Below are 24889 nucleotides of genomic sequence, written 5' to 3'. Positions count from 1 at the left end.
CTGTTTTTCTATTTAATATATTGGGATTCTATCTAAGGCCTGGTTTGAGAAAGAAGTCTTCTGCTAGAGAAAAGTCTGAAAATACTTGGACTAAATATAATCCCTGAGGCCCTCTTCAGCAATGGCATTCTGTAACTCTATGACAATATTCCCCATCCCTCCCAAAGGACCCAGAGATCCAAATTCCTTGGCCATCTTTTATCCCCTCTATTGTTTAAACAGCTTTGAGATTCAGAACTTGAGAAGAAAGATCAGAGAAGAATCTATGGATAGAGTAAGACCATCTGCCTGATTGCCATTTCATTCCATAAGCAGGCATTAACTTAACTCTTCCCCCAGCCTTTCCCCCTCTTTATGATCACATTGGGACCAGCCACTATTGGGGAAGAAAAAGCATGTGATGTGCCTCCTCCTCCCAGCATCTAACAAGAAGCTCCGTGACAGAGTGCCTGTCGGGCTGGGTTCTGGATTCAGTGCCAGTGGGCCCTGGCAGGTGCCTGGCTGTGCGGAAGAACAGCATTTACAGCTTAACTAGAGGCGGAGGATGGAAAGACATTAAATTCAGTTGGGAGGGAAGCTAGACAAAAGCAGCTGATTGGGAGGTTGCACGTGCAGGGGCACTTCCTCCTCTGGGAGATGCTGCTGGTCTAGCCAAGCTTCCCTTGAACCTGTAAACCTTCTTGACTAGTTCTGTGTAGACCCTGATGATGAACTCCATGCCTGTAAGTCTGATGAACAGAAGTAATGCTGCCCACAGGGCTGAGCAGGTACGTGGGGGTGGGGGGAGCTTTTCAGGGCAGAAGAGAATTAGAGGGAGGCAGTCTTCGTAACCTTTACATATTTTTGGTAACTCCCCTTTCCCCTCCATTCTCACTCCCTCTACCCTAATTCATACTCTTATCGTCTTACAGTGCTGTTTGCTTCACTGTCCTCAAATATGGCTTTTGTTACGCCTACTCCCTGCTGAAGAACCTATAATAGCTCTCATTTTTTCCCCAAAGTATCATCCACCTTCCTCAGTTGGGAAATTTAAAAATGCCTCCAGGGACTTCCCTGGTGGCACAGTGGTTAAGAATCTGCCCGCCAATGCAGGGGACATGGGTTCGATCCCTGGGCCGGGAAGATCCCACATTCCGCAGAGCAAATAAGCCCATGTGCCACAACTGCTGAGCCCACGTGCTGCAGCTACTGAAGCCCGTGTGCCTGGAGCCCATGCTCTGCAACAAGAGAAGCCACTGCAATGAGAAGCCCGCGCACCACACAATGAAGAGTAGCCCCCGCTCGCCACAACTAGAGAAAGCCTGTGTGCGGCAACGAAGACCCAACACAGCCAAAAAATAAATAAAATTTAAAATAATTTAAAAGCAAATAAATATTTAAAAATAAATAATGTTTTAAAAATGCCTTCAGGGCCTCCCTGGTGGCGCAGTGGTTGAGAGTCCGCCTGCCGATGCAGGGGATACGGGTTCGTGCCCCGGTCTGGGAGGATCCCATATGCCGCGGAGCGGCTGGGCCCGTGAGCCATGGCCGCTGGGCCTGCGCATCCGGAGCCTGTGCTCCGCAACGGGAGAGGCCACAACAGTGAGAGGCCCGCATACCGCAAAAAGAAAAAAAAAAAAAAAAAATGCCTTCATTTACTAAGTGTGCTTACTATATGCCAGTGTGCTAAGAGCTTTATGTACATTCTACATTTTAATCTGCATAGTAACTCCAGTGAGGTTGGTATTATTTTAATTTTCCGGACTAGAAGGCTGAAGCTCAGTGAAGTTAAGCAAGGTCAATAGCCAGAACAAAGAGTAAGTTGTCTTCAGTCTGACCATCTAACATCATCTCCCTCTATTTTCTTCTTCAGACTCTTCTGTTCTAATCCAATGATATACTTTGTTCAGGGTCAAGTATTAGAAAACCATAGGCCTCAAATCAGCTGTATGACGGTAAGCAAGCTACTTAACCTCTCTGAGCCCCACATGGGGAGAACGCCAGCCTCAGAGGTTGTTGTGTGGCTGATACACATTTAAACATATCTGGTACCGTGCAGACACTTAAACAAACACCGATCACCAATATCTCCAAATCCACTTTCAGCTCCCAGCATTCTCTCCTCCTAAAATGTTTCTCACTCCTTTCACCTGGGAACTGACCCAATCTTCAAGATCCAAATCAAATTCTCAGCCCCTAGGAAGCCAGCCAGCCCTGCAACTCTGGCATATATTAACCTTGGCCTCCACTCAGAACAACATTCTTCTGCAGCCCTCATGTGACACAGAATGACACTCCCTCATTCTGTGACTCGCCATTTCACATCGCCCCAACAGAAGGCAAGAGGGCTTGGCCAGTGTCTTGTTCCTTCTTTGCATCCCTCACCATTAGGCCTTGCTCATAGTAGGCACTTAATAAACATCAGTTGATTGACTGATGCCAGGAATACAGATTCTAGCCTCCCAGAAAATAATCTACTTAGGCTGAATACTGATCTAAGTCAAGTGGGCAGATGCGGCCACTGAAGCCTTTTGTTTTACTCAGTCTGGATGGCCTTCGGAAGACATGGAACTTTCTTGGGCCAGTCCACTGTCTCTATTATATAACTGCTCTGTAGTTTCTCTGTGTCAGCGCGTGGGGGTGTGACTCACAATGTGCCCTCCGGCTCCTCTATGCCTCCAGCCAACCAGGGAGATTCAGAATAGGTTTTCCAGAGCCTTGGCTCTCCACATATCTGAAAGGGCAAGAGCCAGAAACTGAGGCTTCAACAAAGAAGCAACTTCTCGCAAGGTTAGGTAAACAAGATTTGAATATTTCATCCCTGTTCCCAGTAGAATCCCAGTGAGTAGAGGCAGCACATTATTTTGCTCACAATGGGGACAAAATATGCTTTCCATGGCTTCTGATGAGTTCTGGGGCCATGCCGGGCTCCCCTGGCCATTTCTGGGTTATATAAATGTTCGATGAAAACTCTCTCAGGGGAAATCAAATTTTTATAAGAACTTAATGATAGCCCTTCCAGATGTGTGATGACTTGAACTGACAGCTCATTAACCCTTTACCAGCTGACAGTCTCACCCAGAGACTCTAGAGAAGGCCTAGAAAGGAAACACCCACTTCAAACTTCTACGGAAGCAAGAAATAATTGCCCTTAATAAAATGTCCTATTGAGAAAGCTGGGTTCCCTCCTATCTGACTTGGGTGCACATGGTGTCACAGATTCTCTGCCCACGCACACAGCACTCACAACACTCCATGAGGACAATGCCCGGTTCTTCATTCCTCCATCTGCTCCTGGGGGAGAGAAGCACATTCCAAGGAGCCTGTGGTTCTTAGACTATCTCAAGTCACTTCAGAATATCTTTTTGGGCTGAAGTCAAGGTTTTCCTGCTGTGTGTCAGATGCCTCGTGTAGATTCCTACAATCTGAGATTAAATCTTATACTATATAATAAAAAGAAGTCAAGGGCTAGTCCTTGTGTCAATGGACTGACATCGACAAAAATCACTTCTTTCAGTTATCCTCGATGCCTTAGCACACAGTGAGCTTCAACACTGCCAGGAAGGAGGCAGAATGGTGTCCGTAACAGATGGCAATGGACTGGCACAAGATTCATCCCACATCTTAAAGCAAGTTCTGGATACTGGTGAGATCAGAATGCCAAGGGACCCGGGCTCCCCACTCACTCCTGCTCTAACTGTTGGTTCATGGCCAAAGCATCCTTTTGGCCATTTTTATGGCAACAGATCGGCAAGAAAAAGCAAGAAACTAACTGATACATGTAATAACATGGATGCAGCTCAAAAACATCATGCTGGGCAAATGAAACCAGATATAAAAACATATATACTATATAAAAATCCCATCTTTGTGAAGTTCTACAACAGGCAAAACTAATTCACAGTGAAAGAAATCAGAACAGTGGTTGCCTCAGGGTGCGGGATTGATTGGGAAGAGAAAAGAGGAAGTTTCTGAGGTGATGGAAATATTCTACATCTTGATAGAGATGTAAGTTAAAAGGGTATAGGATACTCCACAATTTGCAATTTAACACTTAAGTTCAGTCACTGTATGCAAATTAGATCTCAATGAGAACAGTGTTGAAAGGCGTAAAACGGAAAAAAATCTTGGCTTAGGAAATCATCTTCTTCCTCCTTCTATTCCTTTCTTCCTTCAATAAACAGATTATGTGCTCAGCTATTCAGTAAGCCCTATACTTATGTATGTATGTATGTATGTATGTATGTATTAAGGTAAAGAGGAGACTTGGTTCCTGCCCTCATGGAGCTTATAGAGACTAAAAGACATTCCTCTGTTCTTAGTGCACTGGCTCTCAAACATTTTTGACCTCCGACTTAGTAAGAAATACATCTTATATTGTCTTTCTGTCTCTCTCTCTCTCTCTCACACACACACACCCACACACACCCCAACACAATAGTTTCACCGAATAAAACTTAACCTTACTAGTATGATGCACCCTGATATTTTCATTCCCATTCTGTTCTAGTCTATTCTATCCTAGTATAGTCTATTCATTAAAAAAATAATAAATCAAACCCATAAATATTATTTCATGGCTCTAATGGATCATGACCTACGGTTTGAAAAAATACTGTCCTAGGGCCCCCTGTGCTTAGCCCTGGTGCTGCAATTAGCCAGTTACATAGAAATGATTTGTCTGTATGTCTGTGAATACCTCTAAGGTAAGAACTACTTTATTCTTTTTGTACCCCTGATGCTGCTGAGCACATAGCTTCATCCCAAGTAATATTTAATGAACATCTGTAGAGCAGAATAATGTAAGCTTTTTTTAAAAAAAAGAGTAATTAATTTCACCTCAGGAAAAACACAAACAACAAACAAACAAAATAAAACAAGAGCAACTTTACTATCCGTATGGCCTGGAATGCTACCAGCCTGGACTTGCTCATAGTGACCTAGACCCATGCCCTGGCTGATCACCACAGAGGCTGGCAGACTGCTTTTTCATGGCACCTCATACAGCACCCTGTGAAGACAGGCTCTTAACAAACTTCTTTTTTTTTTCCAGTGATGAGAATAAGAAGCAAAATAGCTTGCTTCTTGGACTGATTTTAAAATACCCACTCACATTTGATGGAGTCTCTGTGGACTGTGACTGACTTAGCAGTAGCCCCTCTCTTCCCCTGAGGTCAGGGTTTTGGTGAAAGGGTAACGAAAGCTACTCTGGGGGCAAAAGAAAGAGAAAAGGACAAACCAGTAGCAGAGGTGTGGCGGACCGCCCAGGCTGATTTTTTTTTTATCGAATGTGAGATAAATAGCAGAAATTGAGCACAGGAAAGAAGTGATTCTCTTCCTCATGCTGAGAACAGGCCTCTCTCCCAACAGTGAGGAGCTGTTCCCCTGAGGAGGAGAAAGGATCCTGTCTAGGGTCCTGACCTCCATTGAAGGACAGTGTTCAGATTGGCATCAACAAGCAGAGAGAACAAAGCAGGGCCTGAACAGGGATCAGGGCTCCACTTCCCCAGCAAGACAATGACACCCAGGGCATTAAGGGGCTGAAATCTACTGACTCAAAAAGTCCTGGCTGAAGGGAGACATAAATCTGTATTTTAGAAACTTTCCCCAAGCAGCTCCAATGTGAGGCCAGATTTAAGTACCCAATGATCTAGCCCAGTTCTTCAGTTTGCCAGAGGGTGGAGGGGAGACAAAGCAGAGTTCCAAACCAGTTCCACGACAAGCCCCAGATCACCCAGCTAGTTATGCAATGGTGCATCTTAGATCAGAACCACACATGACATTGTGAAGTGTGGCAGGTTCATTCGCGGAGAAACCAAGGTAGACAGGCAAGTATGTGAGGTCTGGCCAGAGGCTTGCAAAACCCAGCTACTGTTTGCTGACAGCCAGAGGCAAATATCAGGCCTCGAGAGGAGACTGGCCAGGGTCTGCCTGAAGCCCTGGAAACTGGGATGCTTATGCTGAGTCGGCTGGCTCCAGGCCCCTCACTTTGATGACAGGAGAGAGAGGTGAGGAAGGGTATACTTACACAGCTTCAGTCAGGGCTGGCTCAGAACTGGGCCAGACTGGAGTTTGCAGGTGAGATCGATTGCAAGACTTAACTATAAGGTGTGAGGAGAAGCAGCAGGAGAAACAAGGCCAAGGCTGACCCATAAGGCCAAAGACAAAACCCTTATCCCTTGTGCTTGCCCCATGCAAAACACATGAGCCTCATATCCTGCTTCTCTCATATTTGTGCCACAGCGAGAAGTATGGGTCACATGTCAGAGGCATCTGGATACCTTCCTGACCAGGACTCTAATTTGCAGTTTAACTTTGGGCAGGAACCCTTTAGAGCCCTACCTAGATTCCTTATCTACAAACTGGAGATAGTAATATTGATCCCAAAGGGTGACAAGACAATCAAATGAGATAATACTGAGAAATATTAAGTGCTATATAAATATAAGGTATGACATTCTAACTCTTCAGCTCTTGTCACTCACTTCTATGGGCAAGTACCTGATCTAAGGGAGTATTTCCTAGGAGACAGAAGCGCACAGTGGTTGTGAGCCTGGGTTTAGAAATCAGACCTAGGTACCACTTTTCCCTCTGTCACTTATTATCTGACTCTGGGTAAGTCATCTAAACTCTCTGAACTTTAATCTGTAACAGTGGAGGTAATAATGCCTTCCTCCCAGGATTCCAGTGAGGACTGAATGAAAAAAATTATGAACTGCTTTACCTGGTACCTGGTACATGACAAGCCCCTGAGGGATCATGGCTACCATCTTCATAATTGTTCTCAGAATGCTTTAAGATGCCTGAGTAACAGAACTAGGGGACTCCTGACCAGATCTTCGAATCCAGGAAAGAGGCGCCCTCGTACCCTTGGCTTTCAGCACTTACATCAATAAGGTCAGACAGGTCGTGGATGTAGTACTTGAAGACAGATGCATTGGTTGCTTCCAAAGCCAGTAAGTACTCATTCCGGGCTTTAATGGCCTTCAGCTTATTCTCTGTATACTTGGCTTGGCGCTGAAAAGGAAACAAAAGTTCAATTTTACTTTTTTTTTTTCTTTTTTAAAGAGGGGAGATTGTTCTCTAAAAGATGAAAGTACAGCACATTCGAGAACCACAACTGTGCTGTTACTCCCTATGCGCATCTGCCTTAAATTGGGTTCTAATTCTGTTTAATGAGATTCAAGGGCATAATGTAGATCAATCCAGGAAAGGTTAATGAGGCTCCCTACTTTAGATGCGTGTCCCACTTTGGTTCTATCTGTAAATTCCATTCTCCGTCCTTACACCACGACCCTGAAGGAGGTGTCACTATATCTGCCTCCGAACACCTGACATCTGAAGCCAAACCCTACGGTTCCCCTCCCAGGCTTAGGAAAGGCAACTACTGTTTCTTGTTTGTCTGCTACAGATGCCCACGTTCTTCCAATACCTAGGATTTCTTCCAGGGCAGACAGCAAGGTCATTAGGCACTAAAGGAAACCAGAGCTTCCTTGTTCTGCTCTCCACAGGGCTTAGTGGAAAATTCCCATCAGTCCTGACTTCCAGAATGTTCCTCCCCAGCCCCTACAGTTGCCAGAGCCTACACACCTTCTCCTTCATCTTCTCGATCTTCTTCACTGAGCTCCTCCGGACATGCTTCTCCTCAATGCGGACGTTGGATGTGGAGTCAGGGGAGCGTGGGGTCTGCCGGTCCTCCTGCTTCACGGATTTTCCAATTTGCTTCTCCTCCTGCTTCTCGGCCTCCTTTAGCTTGCTCTGAGCACTGATGCTGTCGGCATTGTACATGTGATATGTCTTCATGACCTGTAAGACACCACCCACCCCCACCCCTAGAGGTCAAGCCAATGGGGTCAATTCTCTGTTTTACAGGCTAAGAGACTCAGCTGGACCTCTCCCCCATGAAGCAATATCCTCATATCCTTAAGGGCAAAATTCATACGGTTTGGTTCAGCAAACTTTCTATATGAACGACCACTCCAAAGCACAGGAAAGCAGTATTTGAACTGAGCCAACATGTCTTATTATTAAAATGATTTTACGTCTTCCACCCGAGATCATTTACTTCTATTTATTAACATTTATAAGCATTTCTATTTTATACAGGAATGTAATAGTAGTAATTTATAGTAGTAATAATAGTATAGCATAGTAATAGTATAATATAGTATACTATAGTAATATACTATATTACTAATGTAGTAATAGTATACTATAGTATAGTAATAGTATACTACTATTACTAATAGTAATAGTAGTAATAATAGTAATTTCCATCAGTTAGTCATCTCACAAGACTAAGATGGGAAACACCACCACTCAGACCCCAGGAGCAAAGCCTTCCTGGGGTGTTTGGGACCCTGAAGAGGGCAGCACAGCCTGTGGAGTAGCCTATACTTTGGGGACTTTCACATAAAATGGGGAAGAGGAAGAGCTCCAAACCCGCTTTCTACTGGCCTCACGTCCTAGGGATCTGTCTGTTGGCTTTATCCAGATCAAACACCCTCTCTCACAGCAGCAGCAAGAACAAGGGCAGCTACCATTTACTGAGCACTTAGTATGTTCCTGGCTGTGTGCCAAGTGCTACACACACATTTTCTCATTTCATTCTTGTAGCAATCCTGTGATCTAGACAACAACCCCATGAAGATGGTAAACCTGCAGAAAATTTCACGTAAGAGCCTAAGAAGGAACAAAATCCACATCAAATGAAACTGGAGTTGCCACAGGAAGGAAGTAGTATCAAAGGAGAGGACACAATTTTCAAATTTTCCTTCAAAGCAACTGTCTGGGAGTCTAGTCCCCTTTCCTAATGAGGAGGCTGGAAAGCCTGGGACCTACGTTCATTTCCTCCCAAACGTACTACTTCCAGCCACCAGGTGCCTGCTCCTTCCTGCTGGAGCTCTCTGTTTCCACACAGGGAGCCTCTTCTTCTATCTGGAAATTAAAAATGCTTGATTACAAACCAAGCAAGCTGAAGTTCAAGAGTGCTGACATTTTGATGCCATAAGAGGGAGAATTAGAGAGTGTAGGGGTTGGGGTGTATGTGTGTGTGTGTGGCGGTGGGGGGAGTGACTGAACAACAGAGGAGAGCCAGGGTGTAATACTAATAATAATCTCTATCAGTACACCCTGTGTGTCAGGGGTCTTATGTACGTCACCTCATTTAATGTTCACAACAAGTCCGAAGGACATGCTATTATTTCCACTTTTAAAGATGAGGAAGCTGAGGGACTCCTCTGGTGGCACAGTGGTTAAGAATTTAAGAATCCACCTGCCAGTGCAGGGGACACGGGTTCGAGCCCTGGTCCAGGAAGATCCCACATGCCACAGAGCAACTAACCCCGTGCGCCATAACTACTGAGCCTGCGCTCCAGAGCCCGCAAGCCACAACTGCTGAAGCCCGTGCACCTAGAGTCCGAGCTCCGCAACAAGAGAAGCCACCGCAATGAGAAGCCCGTGCACTGCAACGAAGAGTAGCCCCCACTTGCTGCAGCTAGAGAAAGCCCATGTGCAGCAACGAAGACCCAACAGAGCCAAAAATAAATTTAAAAATAAAAAAAAACAATATAAAGATGAGGAAGCTGAGACTCAAAAGAGATTAACTATCACACCCAAGGTCACACAGCTAGTAAATGAATCAGAATCAGGATTTTATTTATTTTTGTCTGTGTTGGGCCTTCAGAATCAGGATTCAAACCCAGGATTGTCAGACCACAAAGTCCACATTCTTAGCCACTAAGCACCAGTGTCTCTCCTCTGCCTATGTCTACGGCTGGATTAGTTGGGAGGAAAGGCTAAATTTAGTCAAGAGAGGCTTAAAAAGAGAATCTGGTTTCATTTATAAATGTGAGTGAGAGCAGTAGGCTCAAATGGGGGCTAATTTGGCCCCCGGAGGACCAATGCCTGGAGACATTTTTGACTGTCACAACATTATCTGTCCCCAAATGCCCATGGTTCTGAGGCTGAGAAATCCTGGGTTAGAGGGATTTTGTGGGTATGTTCCTCTCTTAGCTGGAGGTGGGGGAAAGAGTAAACAATACTGGGACACTGACAAAGTCAAAGTACTTTAGACTTTAAATAATAATAATGCAGAAGGTTTTAAATCAGCTTCACCTTATTCTGAACCTGACATAATTTCCCATAAGTATAAGACCTACTCTGTATATTCTATACACAGGAGGAGCAATATTTAACAACTGACAGCATTAAAAACTTTCCTAAGTAATTCAGTCTTTCCAGATTGACTAAAAAGCAAGAAAGAGGCATCTGTTATCTTGGCAGAAGAAGGGCAGATAGGAGGCTCCTTTTTCTCTTTTGACCTGAATGTGACCAAGGGATTCAAAAGTTTGAGTGAACAGTTATAAAAGTGAGTTGATTTTAAGAAAGTGATTTCTTATTCCATGAAGATGCATAATAAATAAAGAAGAAACATTATGAATGAACATGAGAGACAAAAAAAGGGGTCAAAGGAATAGTGTCAACAGGACAATAAATGAAGTAATAAAAATCAACAATTTATATTACTCCTTTCCCCTAAAGAACTTGCTTTAAAAGAGTAAAACACTACCTCATCTAAGAAACTATAAATTCCTAAGGGTAAGCACCACTTCTTTTGTGTTTTCCTTTCTGCTTCCCGGTTAAGAAATATACACACAGTGGTAGTTTTACAATCAATGTGGTTGCCCAAATGACTTAATGACACTGAATCTCTCCTCTTTGCAAATACAGAAGTATAACTAGTGTCTTTCAACTCAAGGGAAAACTAGGTATCCTGAGGCTGAAGCTTGAATAATTGATGTCAAAACAAGTGGAGAAATAGGGAAGTCAAGATAGGAGTTGGAGAAATATATATAGTGAGGCAAAACAAACTAGGGGAAAAACTCAGAAGTCTAAATTTGCAGTTCTACAAAGGAATTCACTCTACTTTGAACAACTAAATATTGAATTCATGCCTTTAGCTCTGTTCCTTCCCCAAGCCACACTAGAATAATAGAAAAGAGGTTTTTTTATTATTATCTTTTAGGTATAAACAGAGAAAAACAAAAAGAATGAAAGCAGAAGATGAAAAGGGGAGAGGCGAGTAGTAACTGACCTACTGAATCCTAAACCAAAAGTAGGGAGAGGCAAGAAGCAACCAGTAAATCACAGAAGCCCTGAGAGGAGTCGGTGGCAGTGGGATGAAGGTGGAGCTAAAAACCAGAGAAACTATTGAGCACCTGAGAACAGTTAGACTCCCAGACCCCATCCCCTCCTCCTCTGTGGTGGAAGACTAGAGGTTTATTTTCTCTGGCTTGGGGACACCAGGCTCAGCTGAGGATAGGGGTACTGAACTTAAAACAGGAAACTTCTATGCTGAATGTTGAGGTGGCCAGGCCTCTTCATGACTCAGCCCCCAGACATAGGCAGGCGATCAGAAGAGCCTTATCTGAGGAATTTGCCCATCTGATATAAAAGATCTACAAAGACTGGTATCAGGGCTTCCCCATGGACCCGGTGCAGTCAGATCACCCTAAAGTAAAGACCACAGTTGACACAAAACTTCCAAGCAGATGTTCAGTGTCTCACTTCAAAATATGAGCAGGCAGCAAATATTACCAAACATTTAAGGAAAATATCTAATGTGAAAGACCAAGACCAAAGCAAACAATTGAGAGTTAACAGAAAGTACACAGTAAGAAGGAAACTTGTCAAAAGTAATCCATCAGTAATATCCCCAGAGAGATCAATGAGAAATGAAAAGACATTGCATCATGCAACAAGAGCAGGATGCAGCAAAAAAGGAATATTTAGAGAACAAAAAAGAGCTCTTGGCGATTAAGACTCAATTCAAGTCTCTCTCCAAGGAGCCTGACTTCATGCCCTTCTTCTGTGTAGACACGTGAAAGATTCATCACCTCGTATTTTACTTACTGCTTTGCTTTTCTGTCTCTTCTATGAAAACTAATGCCTTGAGTTCAGGGACATCTCTTACGTGTCTTTGTATCCTTAGTGCCGAGTGCTGAAGACAAACAGGCGGGCAGAGTGGGGGGACTATTAACTGACATTGTTTCAAGGGAGCAGGTGCTAAATTCCAGTCTGAAGTGGCTCTGCAGACAGCTGCTGCACCAAATCAAGGGGACATATATTCACGGGGAGGACAGAAGCTTGAAACCTCTGGGGCAACAACAGCTCCAGTGTCCCAACACCTTTTCTTTCTTTCTCAATTCTAGGGCTTCCTTGGCTCTTCCTACCCAGCCAGTCCACGTGGCTCAGTGCCCCCACCTTCAATCCTTTCTATGGGACCTTGCTGGGCTTTTCCAGATACAGCCTCTGAGTATAACTGAGGCAGAGAATTCCAGAGTTCTTTGGGAAGCAGTGTGCTCTGACTTCAAAGGCATTCCTGATTCATCAGTCAGGAAATGAAAACCACTTATGCCATGGCCTGTAAACTAGCCAGCCCATTAGGGGGTAAAAAGCACGTGGAGGAGAATGCTCACTGGGATTGCTCTCTGAGAGCAGCTGTGGCAAGCGGCCCCTGGCACAGAGCGCCAAGTCAGGAAAATCAAAGGCCTTTCAGGCAGATAAAAGGAAGGTACAGAGAGGCAGCTGGCCCCTTACGGTGAGAGTCTGGGCCTCTCGCCCAAAGGCATCTTTATTTGGGAACACCTGGATCCTGCCCCTTGGATCATCAAGGTTCAAAAATACCTAAATTAGGGCTTCCCTGGTGGCGCAGTGGTTGAGAGTCCGCCTGCTGATGCAGGGGACACGGGTTCGTACCCCGGTCCGGGAAGATCCCACATGCCGCGGAGCGGCTGGGCCCGTGAGCCATGGCCGTTGAGCCTGCGCGTCCGGAGCCTGTGCTCCGCAGCGGGGGGTGGCCACAGCAGTGAGAGGCCTGCGTACCTCAAAAAACAAACAAACAAAAAACCTAAATTATCAACCCGTAGGTGATCAGTTTCCCAAAAAGAGGTATTTGTGGGCATTAAGGGCAGATACAAGGTAAGAAGAGCACTGAATACGGTGGGTCTTTACATCCTTGATTTCCCTTATCCCATGCCCACGAATAACTTCTATTGCTTATAGAGGCCCTTACTGAAGATCAAATAAGGGGAAAGTTCCTTATAAGAAGTCCTCCCGGGCCTCCCTGGTGGTGCAGTGATTAAGAATGTGCCTGCCAATGCAGGGGACACGGGTTTGAGCCCTGGTCCAGGAGGATCCCACATGCCGCGGAGCACCTAAGTCCGTGAGCCACAACTACTGAGCCTGCGCTCTAGAGCCCATGAGCCACAACTACTGAGTCCATGTGCCACAACTACTGAAGCCCACGTGCCCTAGAGCCCACGCTCTACAACAAGAGAAGCCACCTCAGTGAGAAGCCCACGCACTGCAACGAAGAGTAGCCCCTGCTCGCCGCAACTAGAGAAAGCCCACATGTAGCAACAAAGACCCAACGCAGCCAAAAATAAATAAATAAAATAAATTTATTAAAAAAAAAAAAGAAAGAAAAGAAGTCCTCCTTTGTTCCCTTCTTAACTCCTCTTAGAGAGGCAGAGACACAGAGAGAGTATATGCAGCAAGTATCTCCTCAAAGCTAGCATACAATAGTCCCAAGTTCCTACTTGATGAAACCACTGTCCTATATAGGGTGACCGATCATCCTGGCTTACTCAGGACTTTCCTAGGCTCAGCACTGAAAGTCTCATGTCTCAGGAAAGCCTTCAGTTCCAGGTAAAACAAGATAGTCAGTCACCCTAATGCCATGGTGCCTTTCTCAGACTAGTCCTACACTTATCTCACCCTCCAGAAGAAACAACTCATCATTCTATTCTCTGAGCTTTCTAATGGCCTATAGAATCTGAAAACTCATCTGACCCTTAACTATAGTCTGATATTTCATGAAGCATGACTCCCCCAAACTCCCCACCCCCAAGGAAATGGAGACACCAGCACATGGAGTATGTGGAGAGTGGGCTCAACAGAGGTCGGGAGCATCCCCCAAGGTCATATAGCTGGTGGAGACTGGGTAGAATCTGGGTTGCCTAATTCAGGAGATTCTAGTCATCAGACCAGGGTTTGTCAGTCTTAGTACTATTGACATTTTAAGCCAGACAGTTCTTTGTTGTGAGGGCTGTCCTGTGCATGATAAGATTTCAGTTGCACTCTGACCTCCAGCACCCTCTGCTCCAGCTGTGACAGTCACAAACATCTGCAGACGTTTCCAAGTGTCCCCCTGCATGAAAAAATCCCCCTGCTTGAGAATCACTGCACCAGACTGTTCTGCCTTCTCTGGAACTTTCCAGTGTTCTCTACTTTTTTCTCTTCCCATTGCCTACTAGAGGAAAATGTCAAATTTTTGTTTGGGCCTTGGATAGATTCTAAGAGTGTGTACTAATTCACCCAATGAAAGGGGACACCAAGCCCAGCCAATTCTTGGTTTGCACACTAATGGGAAGACTTTATGCTCTGCGTGGACTATGGCCTCATGGTGGCCAGTGAAGTCCTGGGCAAATTTGGATGGCCTGAAGACTATAGCCCAAGGTGCCAGCTCGGCCCTCCTTAGAGCAGTGAGTTCCAAGGTTTTTTCTCACTCCAACACATATTATGCCTTTTCACTTATTTATTTATTTATTTTTTTTTTTAAAAATCAGCATATTAGGAGACTTAGAATTCTGAGGAAAGCTAACAGATCCCTAGATGCTGCTCTTCCTCTGCTGCCTCAAGTCCCACTGCAGACGTGGCACACTGGATTTATACTGGTTTGCAGTTTGCTGATTACCCACCTGACTCTTCCCCAGAAAGGGCAACAGCAGAGGCCCAAGATGCTTATGGGAAAACAAAAGGATTCATATAATGACTACATGCATCATTTTCTATCTTAGTGAATTATTTGCCAGGAGAAAGGAGTAGTAGCTCTTCTTCGTGCCTAGAAGATGCTCTAAAAATAAATAAAGAGCAGAAGTAAAGCATTTAAAAGACCAGAGGGTTCAGGAAACTCATCCAGTCTGAAAAAGGTTCACGTCAACAGGTTCCTATTTTTAAACAGCCTTAGCTTCATTTGAAAGAAATGAAAACTTGGGAACTGAACCAAAGGGAACCATCTATCTACTTGGCTTCAGAGCAGAAGAGTAACAGAGTAGAAATTGCAAACAAACTGAGCATCACTGGAGACAAAGCTGATGACCACTCTACCCTATTTACTTGCTTAACAGTTGCCATGACAAAGTGGCCACACCTAGGCTTTTGGATCAAGAACATGGAATTCTCTGATCCCAAATGCCTGTGATACATGTCGCCACTGCCTGTCTTCCTGTGAATTTAAAAAAAGAAAGAAAGGAAGGAAGGGAGGAAGGGAGGGAGGGAGAGAGACAGAGAGAGAGAGAGAGAGAGAGAGAGAGAGGGAGGGAGGGAGAGAGAGAGAGAGAGAGAAAGAAAGAAAGAAAGAAAGAAAGAAAGAAAGAAAGAAAGAAAGAAAGAAAGAAAGAAAGAAAGAAAAAGAAAAAATGCAGTGAATAAGCAAGTAAACACAGGAAATCAATTTCACCTCCAAAACAGGATGGGGCAATCCTGGAGAACGACACAAAGGCCTGGCACAGCCCAGCTGGAGAAGAGGGCCCTGAAAGGCTTTAGCTGCACAATAGGAATATTCCCTATAGGGCAGCAGGCATTTCCTTGGTGTGCGTGTTTGTTTTAATTATAATTAACGAAACACGGCTGGGGGAGAAACAGCCCCCACCACCTCCCAGTGCATGAAGAAACGCACATCAGCCACAGGCATCATGTGCCTGAAGCGCCAGTCACTTCAGAACAAATTGTGTTTTCTTCTCCAAACCCAAAGCCTGGCCCTTCATTAGTGGAGGTGTGGCCTTTATAAAGCCCCAGAGAGTCGATACAAAGCTCTCTCTGCCTGAACTGGTCCCTTATGTTAAGGGCATTTAGGACTCTGCGTCCCTGTAGAGCACTCGTTCTAGTCTCAAACCAGATCAATCCAAGAACTGATGCAAAACTTTGAACAACAGGTCCTTTCCAGTAGGGCGAGTATCATCCATGGAGCAATGCAAGTTATGTTCCTTGCCATTAGGTTCAGGGGTCCCTGGTTTGCTGTTAATGAGGGTCAGTTGTGCTGGTGACCTAGGCCTTGGCTGGTCTCTGGTGATAATGCCCCCAAAGAAGCCAGAGTCAGCTTGCACAGCTGAAGAGAGATCTTATTTTGAGAAAGTGTCTTTGGGCTCATTCCAGTTTGAAAATAAGAGTGTGAAAAAAGAGATGGGTGAAGTCATCCCTAGTGGGGACCATGCACTGTCCTCAACCTCAGCTCAGTTCTGTTGCTGACGTGAGTATGGCCACAAGCTGCCAAATGCTGCTTCCCTCTGCTTGTGAAAGAGCCAAGCAACCCAGCTGATTTACCGAGTAGAGCTCATTCAGGACCTTCATCAAATCATCTTGGAGCTGCTGGCCAACTTCTTTACTCTGCAAAGAAAGAGGAATGAAGGTTAATTGGGAAACAGAAGGAAGGAGGAGGGGGCAACAAAGGCAAGGGCAGCATGGGCTCTACAAATAACACAGACTCAATTAAGGCCCATTATTTAACCCAGCAAATCAGATAACCACTCCGATCAGACCAAATTATGGTCAGATTACTAAAAGAGTTTTAATAAAATGAAACGTGCCCCTTCTAGAGCCTAGCAAAGGAAATCGTGTGGAGGGAAAATGGGTTGTAGCCTTTGATTTTTCAATTGGTCCCCGAAGAGCAGGCCTGAAAGCCACAACCCACTTGGCAACCGTTGTTAGGTGGGACGAGCTTTCTTGAATCCTTGCAGTCAGGCTTTCCTGAGAATTGTGGAGGAAAGTAAGATGTGAAATAGGATGAGATAGGCATGCGTATATAAACATCCAAGGACTTCACAGTACCTGACTAAATAGGAACCTCCAAGCAAGAAGAAATTATACCTCTTACTTGCTTTATTTCTACCTCAAACTCCCAGGGCAGTGGTACCTCAATCATGACTGGTTGCTAATGTTACTTGATACTGATGATATACGTTAAGGGGCCTCCAACAGGTTAATCTTAAGGAGTGGTGGCTCTCAGGTTCTTCGCTGCTGCTGCCCAGGGCTGGCATCTAACTACATGGGGAGAAGGGTAGAAATAGAGAAGAATAAGGAAGCAGGAAGGAAATGAGTCACGCCTTTGATACTGAGTGTTTTATGCCAAGCCCACGAGAGCAGGACATAAAACTGATTGGCATCACTGGGTCACTGAGAGGGGAAACCTTTGTTTTATCTTCTGCCAGCTCCTTCCAGTTCTTTCCTACTAAAAATCAGACACCAACAATGCCCTTCTAACAGAAGGTATAATACTACCTACCCCCTGGTACAGCTCAGCTCCCAGGCAAAGAAAGGAAGATGTCCTGCATGTCAGAAACATAATCATTTAAGATCTTGCTTTTTTTTTTTTAAGATATATGACTTTAAAAATACTTTTTTTCTGATTACAAAAGGAATATATGTTTATTGTAATAAATAAGAAAACTGTAGAAAACCTCAAAAAAGAAAAAGCAACCCTTAATTCCTACCCCTAAGAAATCACCACTCTAGACTGTTATACATTTTTCTCTCTACGATTTTTATAGAATTGGGATTGCATTATACACACTGTAACTTATCCACTTAGACATATGTTGTGAATATTTCCCTACATATTATTCTTCTATAGTATTATAATAGATTATATTAATGTAGTTCCTATAGTCTTGGACATTTACTTTGCTTACAAGTTTTTGTACTAAAACATGCTGTATTTAATTACTTTGTATATAATCTATGCACACACCTGTCATTATTTTCCCCTAGAAGTAACATTGCTGAGTCAAAGACTGCTAACTTATACCATTAAATTGCCCTTGGAAAAAACTGTACCCATTTAAAATACCAATAGAAGCATATAAGAATGTTTTTTACCTTTTTTTGTCTTGAAAATTTGATATGGTATCCTCTTTTAATTTGCAGTCCTTTAATTCTAGTGAGCCTAAATTTTTTTTTACATGTTTAGCAGTCATTTGCACTCTTCCTTTATGCTTCACCATTTTTTTATTAAGGAATTAATTATGGAATATAACATATGTGTGACCTTTGTTGTGAGCAGACATGAATTTTTACACCTGGTAGCGTGGAGAGGGACGGAGGGAGCCCTGAATTGGCAATCACAAGACTCTTCTATTTCCAGCTCCTCCACTATCAGGAAAATAACTTTGGACAACCTGGTCCATCTCTCTGGACCTCTGTTTTCTTTTCCATAAAATGAAAGTCTTTGGCTTAAACATTCCTAAGGTCTTTTCCAACCTCTGCCATTCTATAATTCTTTGCCATCCTTTGCCTGGCTTCTTGAGTCCACATTAGATTCCAACACCCCCATTTCAGTGTACGGGGGGTTGGCCTTCCTCCACAGAGCACAAGATAATCAGCAGGTTCTCCTCAGGGACCAAGATGCTCTATAGGGCTTCCCGGGTGGCGCAGTGGTTGAGAATCTACCTGCCAATTCAGGGGACACGGGTTCGAGCCCTGATCTGGGAAGATCCCACATGCCGCAGAGCAACTAGGCCCGTGAGCCACAACTACTGAGCCTGCGCATCTGGAGCTTGTGCTCCGCAATAAGAGAGGCCGCGACAGTGAGAGGCCCGCACACCACGATGAAGAGTGGCCCCTGCTCGCCACAACTAGAAGAAAGCCCTCGCACAGAAACGAAGACCCAAAACAGCCAAAAACAAACAAACAAACAAACAAACAAATAAATAAAAAGATGCTCTACAAAATGGATGGCTTCAGGAGTATCTTGCTAGCCTTAAACTTACTATTCCCAAATGACTCTCATTCAATGTCCTCAACCACTGGAAGAAGCCGTAAGAGGAAACGCCTTTTTCCAGGATCTCACATACCAACCTCTCCTTCCCATTGTGAGGAGAGCTGAGCTCCATTGAAGCAGCAGAGGCCCAAGGAGTTGAAGTGAGGCAAAATGACTCACCAACCAGCCACAGATCAGCAACAAGGCCAGGAAGTGACCAAGAGTATCATTTCCAAACATCCTGCCCTCCTGCCTCCAGGCCAACTCCCCCTGCCAGCCTCCCAGCCTCCCTTACACCTCCTGGTGTTTAGATGGCAGAGGTTACAGGAGAAAGCTCCCATTCCTCTACCCTGCTGCTTACCCATGACTTAAATAACCTAGTCCCCAGAGGAGGTGGGAAGGAGAGGGGGAGAAAAAGCATAACCAATAAAACAGCAATTAAGCCCGGCAGATGTTTCCTTTCCTGTACTGATTAGTTGGAAAAGGACAACTCAACTACTATCCCTGTTTATTTGAACAGGCTGCTGAAGTGATTCTGACTTACTCTCCCTCAGGCTGCGGGCTGGGCTGGGAACACACGTGCTGTTAGCCAGGTTACAGTTATGATAAAGTCCCCAGCAATTGGGAGAAATTCTGACTCGAGGAGAGAGGCAGGAATAGCCTGTACCTCTCCTTGCGCAGACGATAAAAGGCCACCGTTCTCTATTTCAGAAACCTTAACTGTGTGCCTCTGGGGGCAAGCGTGGCCCTAGCGATCGCAAAAGGGCTGCTGTGCTGGCGGCTGCTGTGGAGCAGTTGTCAGAGCTGGGACGCTACAAGGGGGACCCACCCAAAGACAAGGAAGACATCTATTCCTGGGAACAACAGGACCTGATGAGGCTGAGTCCATGACAATGCAGACTGTGGAGCCTTTCCGTTTCCTATAAAAAACAGCAAGGGATTTCTAGGCAGGGAAGAGAAAGGGAATTTACAGAGCAGTCTTTGTGCCCTATCATACAGCCTGCATCTCTTTTCTTTAACATTTCTTGGAAGAGAATGAGTCATCTAAACATCGCAGGAAACCAAATAGAAGTCGAGGGAAAAAATTACTTTGGGCAAAATTTTTCTCTTAAATGTTCGCACAGTAATCTTTGCCTGGAAAAAAAAAGAAGAAGAGATGCCTAAATTTAGACCAGAGATGTGGCACAGTGAATGCTGGTTCTCTGGGATAGGAAGTGCCATGGTGTGCTCAGGAGGGAGCTTTTATTTTGAAACTCACCACAACTGTCTGGCCAGTGTGTTTCACAGGCCCCCACTCTGCCTGCTGCCGGGGCGGGGCTGATTGGAAGGCAGTGAGATTGTAACATCTCCTGCCAGCTGTGTGCTTACAAAATGGGCAGGGAATCCTCCTTTCCCAACAGATAACAGCACTGGCCAACAGAAACGAAACACACAGCCTCATTTCCCAAAGACCATCAAGTCCTGAAACCTCCTCACTCACAGAAAGGATGCAGCAGCAGAAACGTAAGGACACATGAGGTTCTGTGGTCTGGGCTGCCGGGATACTGGTCACTCAACTTTGGAGCAATACATTTCCTGAGCTTGGATGGGTTTGTCTATGAGCATTTCCCAAAGAACACTGATTATGAAAGGGGTTTCAAACCAGTGCTCATCAGGGAGATTACCTACTACCTGATTCTCTATGTACTTAGCTCAGCACTAGTATGCTTTCCAAGTTGGGGAGGAGGGGCTGTTGTTTACTGGCTATCTATACTACAAAGCTCTATTATCTGACAGGCACAAAATTACCCCTTATTTGTATGAAAAAAAAAAAAAAAAAGAAAAGAGGAAGGCATGTCTCTGCCATGTGGTGAGAGCTAATTTCAGCCCCGTCCCAAGGCTGAGCCCGTCAGCAGGTAGAAACAGTAGGATCATTTAGTTCTCTGCCGATTAGCCTGTGTCAGCAGATTTCCAAAAAGGAATCCAATTTTCAAGGGCATATATCTCCCTCCACCAGTGCTACACCCCCCTCCCTTACCCCAAAGATACTTCTGAGACCAACTGTTAAAAAGACCTAAAAAAATGTAAAATTGAATTTACATTTACAGGTTTCAGAGGAAAGAGACATGAACCCTATACGAAGCTCTGACAGCAGGAGAAGTGCCACCAGATGTAGAGTGACAGTTTCAGGGGCACTGGCTCACCACTTCAAAGTGGCCAAGTTTCAAGAGCTGGAGCTTTGCCTGAAATGCTTTTGGTGGGGAGGACAGGGCTAAAAGGAGTGGCTGGGTGGCAGCAGGGCTAGTGCTAGGTGATGGTGGGCACTGTGTCTGGCCCCTCCCCAACCCAGCTCAGCCCATCAAACTAGGTGGTACAGGATGCAGCAGTGAGGGTGCAGGGTGTGGTGATCCTGCAGGTCAGAGCTCAGGAGTGAGTTCTAGATTTCCCTATGGCCACAATACTTGTATCTATGCGGGGGGACTCTTTCTATTCAGCTTTCACTCATTGATTAAGATAACACACGGTGGCTCTAGCAAGGCTGTGCTCCGGTTATGCTCTGGGGAGCCCACGGTAGCATAAAATACAAATATACTGAATTGCAAGACACTTATAGAGAGGTAGGCTGGGAGCTGCCACGAAATAGACACTTGAAGTGCTTTTACCTTCTGAAGATAGGGGAGAACAGGATTTCAAAAAATACACTTTAAAAATTGTAATCCAGTATAACATGTGTGTGTCTACAGTAAAAGTAAAAGTACTTTTTACGTGCAGTGCATTCTGATTTTTCCTATTCTTTTCTCCTCTTCAATTTTTTTAATGTTAGTCATAATTCACTAAATTCATTTTACAACTAATCAATGAGTCATTATACACAGGTTTAAAAACACTAAACACACTACTTGGGGCACTGATAAAGAAAATAGTGGATTAAGGACTGAAGCCCACCAACCAAGACAAGTGCTAAGTAACTTGGCTCTCAAGGTGGCTAACCGCATGTTTTGAAGCAGGTTCAATTACTAGATCCTGGCAAAGGGGGAAATGCTGGATTTTTAAGGAGTGATCAATAAAGAGTCCACTGAGGGCTTCCCTGGTGGCTCAGTGGTTGAGAGTCCGCCTGCCGACGCAGGGGACACGGGTTCGTGCCCCAGTCTGGGAAGATCCCACATGCCGCGGAGCGGCTGGGCCCGTGAGCCATGGCCGTTGAGCCTGCGCCTCCGGAGCCTGTGCTCTGCAACGGGGAGAGGCCACAACAGTGAGAGGCCCGCGTACCGCAAAAAAAAAAAAAGAGTCCACTGGCAAATATTTATAGAGCACCTATTATGTGTCAAGTACTTGTGGTTTAACTGGAAATATAGTAGTATACAAAACAGTTTAAAAGTTTACAGTCTACTGAGAAAGATGGACATTAAGCCGATATCTGAGCCTATCAGAATGCAACTCCTCCAGTCTCAAAAGCATTACTAGAAATGGAATTTCTTAAGTTAGTTTTCTAGTTCAAGATGAATTTTTTTCTATCTCAGCCAAGAGGTTTCCACACCAAACTCCAGAGCAAGCTAGATATTGAATCTAGCTTGCCAGAAACAGAAATGTGATTTCAAAAAATCTTGCTATTACATAGCAAATCCCTTCTTTGAATTTGCCTTTCTAAGTTACTAACAGATATTTCAGGTTGTAAAGATACTGCTTCAGTATAAGTGAATCCCAAAGCAGTCACATTTCATTTTTAAAGAGTCTCTTGAGCTTCTCAGCACCATACAAACTAAAAAACTCACCAGGTGCTCCTTCACTCAGAAGTGAATGGGTGTAGTTAAATTCTCTCAGTAACAAGAGTCATATTTTAAGAGAATAAAAGAAAATGTCAGAAACCTGACACAGTCTGAGACCCAATACCCATCTCAGAATTTATCTTTTGAAACACAACTGGTTTCTCAATTCGATTCCTGTTTAATTATCTAAAAAACTTAATTTAAAAAAATCCCAAAGCTACTAAAATATGAAACCATCTAAAACTAATGAAAGAGACAGATTATAACTTTTTTTTTTTTTTTTTTTTTTGCGGTAGGCGGGCCTCTCACTGTTGTGGCCTCTCCCCCTGCGGAGCACAGGCTCCGGACGCGCAGGCTCAGCAGCCATGGCTCACGGGCCCAGCCGCTCCGCGGCATGTGGGATCCTCCCGGACCGGGGCACGAACCCGCGTCCCCTGCATTGGCAGGCGGACTCTCAACCACTGCGCCACCAGGGAGGCCCAGATTATAACTTTTAAAACCATATTTCTTAAGTGCCCAGCCCACTGCTTTGTACACAGCAGCCAGTAAGGTAACCAGTTGTTGAATCAATCAGGTAAATTTTTAGACTTAAACATTATGCTTTCACATAATCACAAGAATAAAACAATATAGCTGCGTTTACTTCATGTAGATTACTGGAAGTAGAAACTCCATCAGAAGTTATCCACATGAACTCCCTCAGGTTACAGTTAGTTCACAGATGAGCCCAAAAAGTTGAAATGACTTTTCCGGGGTCGCACAGCTATCCAGTATCCTGTCTGGGACCATATGCAGTATTCAAAGAGGGTGAAACATGCAGGCACTAGAGCAGGATTTGACTCCTGCTTCTACTTCCCATTTGTATGACCTTGGGTAAATTGTTTAACCACTCTATGCCTCAGCTTCCGCATCTGTAAAATAGGATAATAATGAGATAATCCATGTAAAGTGCTTAAGGTAGAATCTAGCACTTAGTATGCTCAATAAATGTTAGCTTTTTTTTTTTTTTTTTTTTTTTTTTGCGGTACGCGGGCCTCTCACTGCTGTGGCCTCTCCCGTTGAGGAGCGCAGGCTCTGGACGCGCAGGCTCCGCGGCGTGTGGGATCTTCCCGGACCGAGGCACGAACCCGTGTCCCCTGCATCGGCAGGCGGGCTCTCAACCACTGTGCCACCAGGGAAGCCCCTGTTAGCTATTATTAGTGTTAGAATCCAGCCCTCTTAACACCCACTTGAAAGCTCTTTTCCACCAGTGTGCTGCCTCCTGATGTACCCTCAAAACATGTACTGATCATGATATGTGGAATTGGGAAGGCTCCCAGAAGCTAATCCCCAGGCAGAACTGCAGCTAAATCCCTCCAGTGGAGGGGCTCTACCACAGGGAAGAAGAATCTATGGTTTTCCTCATGCTGCTGATGCACAATCTATTCCCCTCCCCAGTTTCAGTAAGAACCAAAGTAATAATAACTCTATAAGAAATATGAAGTTTTCCTAAGGGGGAAGGGTAGGTGTTTAGCAAAAAGAAAGAAGTTGGCGGGGGGTGTGGGGCAGTGGCTGTAGAAGCAAAATAAAAAGAATAGGTTTACTTTCTATCTCTCTAGGTAGATTAAACAGGAAAGATCCTTCTCAGATGCACAACCGGGACTTGGTTCAATTGGGGTCATAAATTAAATGTCCAAAGGTAGGAGCTCCCTACTGTCTAGGTCAGAGAAGACAAAGAATGCCCATTACTAAGTTCTGGTTTAATGAAATCCAAGAGCTTTCTCCTCTAGGGCACTTGTTTCTGAAAGCGATTTCCTTAAGGCTTTCCCAGAAGTTCTGGAATGTATGAGTAGGCAGACTTAATAACCCACAGTAATGCTAGTGGGCCCTGGGAGAAAATCCATTCTTTGCCATGACAGTGAATGCTATGGATTCAATTTCTACCTCCTGTGGACGCTTACTATGCTCTGTTACAACTGACCAGAGCCTCTTGTCAGGGAAACATATGATTCGGACAAGGCTGAGTCCCACTGGACTGGGGCAGGGGTGGGGTGGGGGTAGGGGGCAGGAAGAGGCTGAAGGTCCTCTGCTCTCCCAAGACCTCAGATGGCAGAGCCTAAAACAAAGACCTATAACAATCTGAATGTCCCCCCATAGTTGTTTCAATCTCTTGGAATGGCCTATTCTAATACTAAAAAATAAGCCGAAAGCAACATCCCTTAAAAGGAGACAATCAAGTCTGAGGCTTCATTTCTTAAACCACCACTATGATGCTTCTCTTGGCAAATTTCCATCTTTAACTCTTCTGGAGAATGATTTCAGTGGGAGTGTAATAATGTCTTTAGGCCCTGATCTCCAGTGCCGAAGG

At 44.7% G+C, this 24889-nt stretch overlaps 1 protein-coding gene across 10 annotated transcripts in view; it reads right to left on the bottom strand.

Moving 5' to 3' along the window:
* Positions 1-24889, bottom strand: part of SRGAP2 (SLIT-ROBO Rho GTPase activating protein 2) — a 242266-nt gene that overhangs the window by 62045 nt on the left and 155332 nt on the right. For all 10 annotated transcript variants that reach the window (XM_081219057.1, XM_081219060.1, XM_081219059.1 and 7 more), the window contains exons 5-7: positions 16366-16428; positions 7570-7785; positions 6868-6996 (exon numbers count right to left, since the gene is read on the bottom strand). In XM_081219057.1, coding sequence (XP_081075183.1) covers positions 6868-6996; positions 7570-7785; positions 16366-16428 — 408 coding nt within the window. The remainder of the gene's footprint in view (positions 1-6867; positions 6997-7569; positions 7786-16365; positions 16429-24889) is intronic.

The sequence above is a fragment of the Mesoplodon bidens genome (genome assembly GCF_964165515.1).
Source record: "Mesoplodon bidens genome assembly, chromosome: 2".
NCBI classification, from domain to species: Eukaryota; Metazoa; Chordata; class Mammalia; order Artiodactyla; family Ziphiidae; genus Mesoplodon; species Mesoplodon bidens.
The sequence above is the reverse complement of the archived record's forward strand: the minus strand, read 5'-3'. Positions and strand labels throughout refer to the sequence as shown.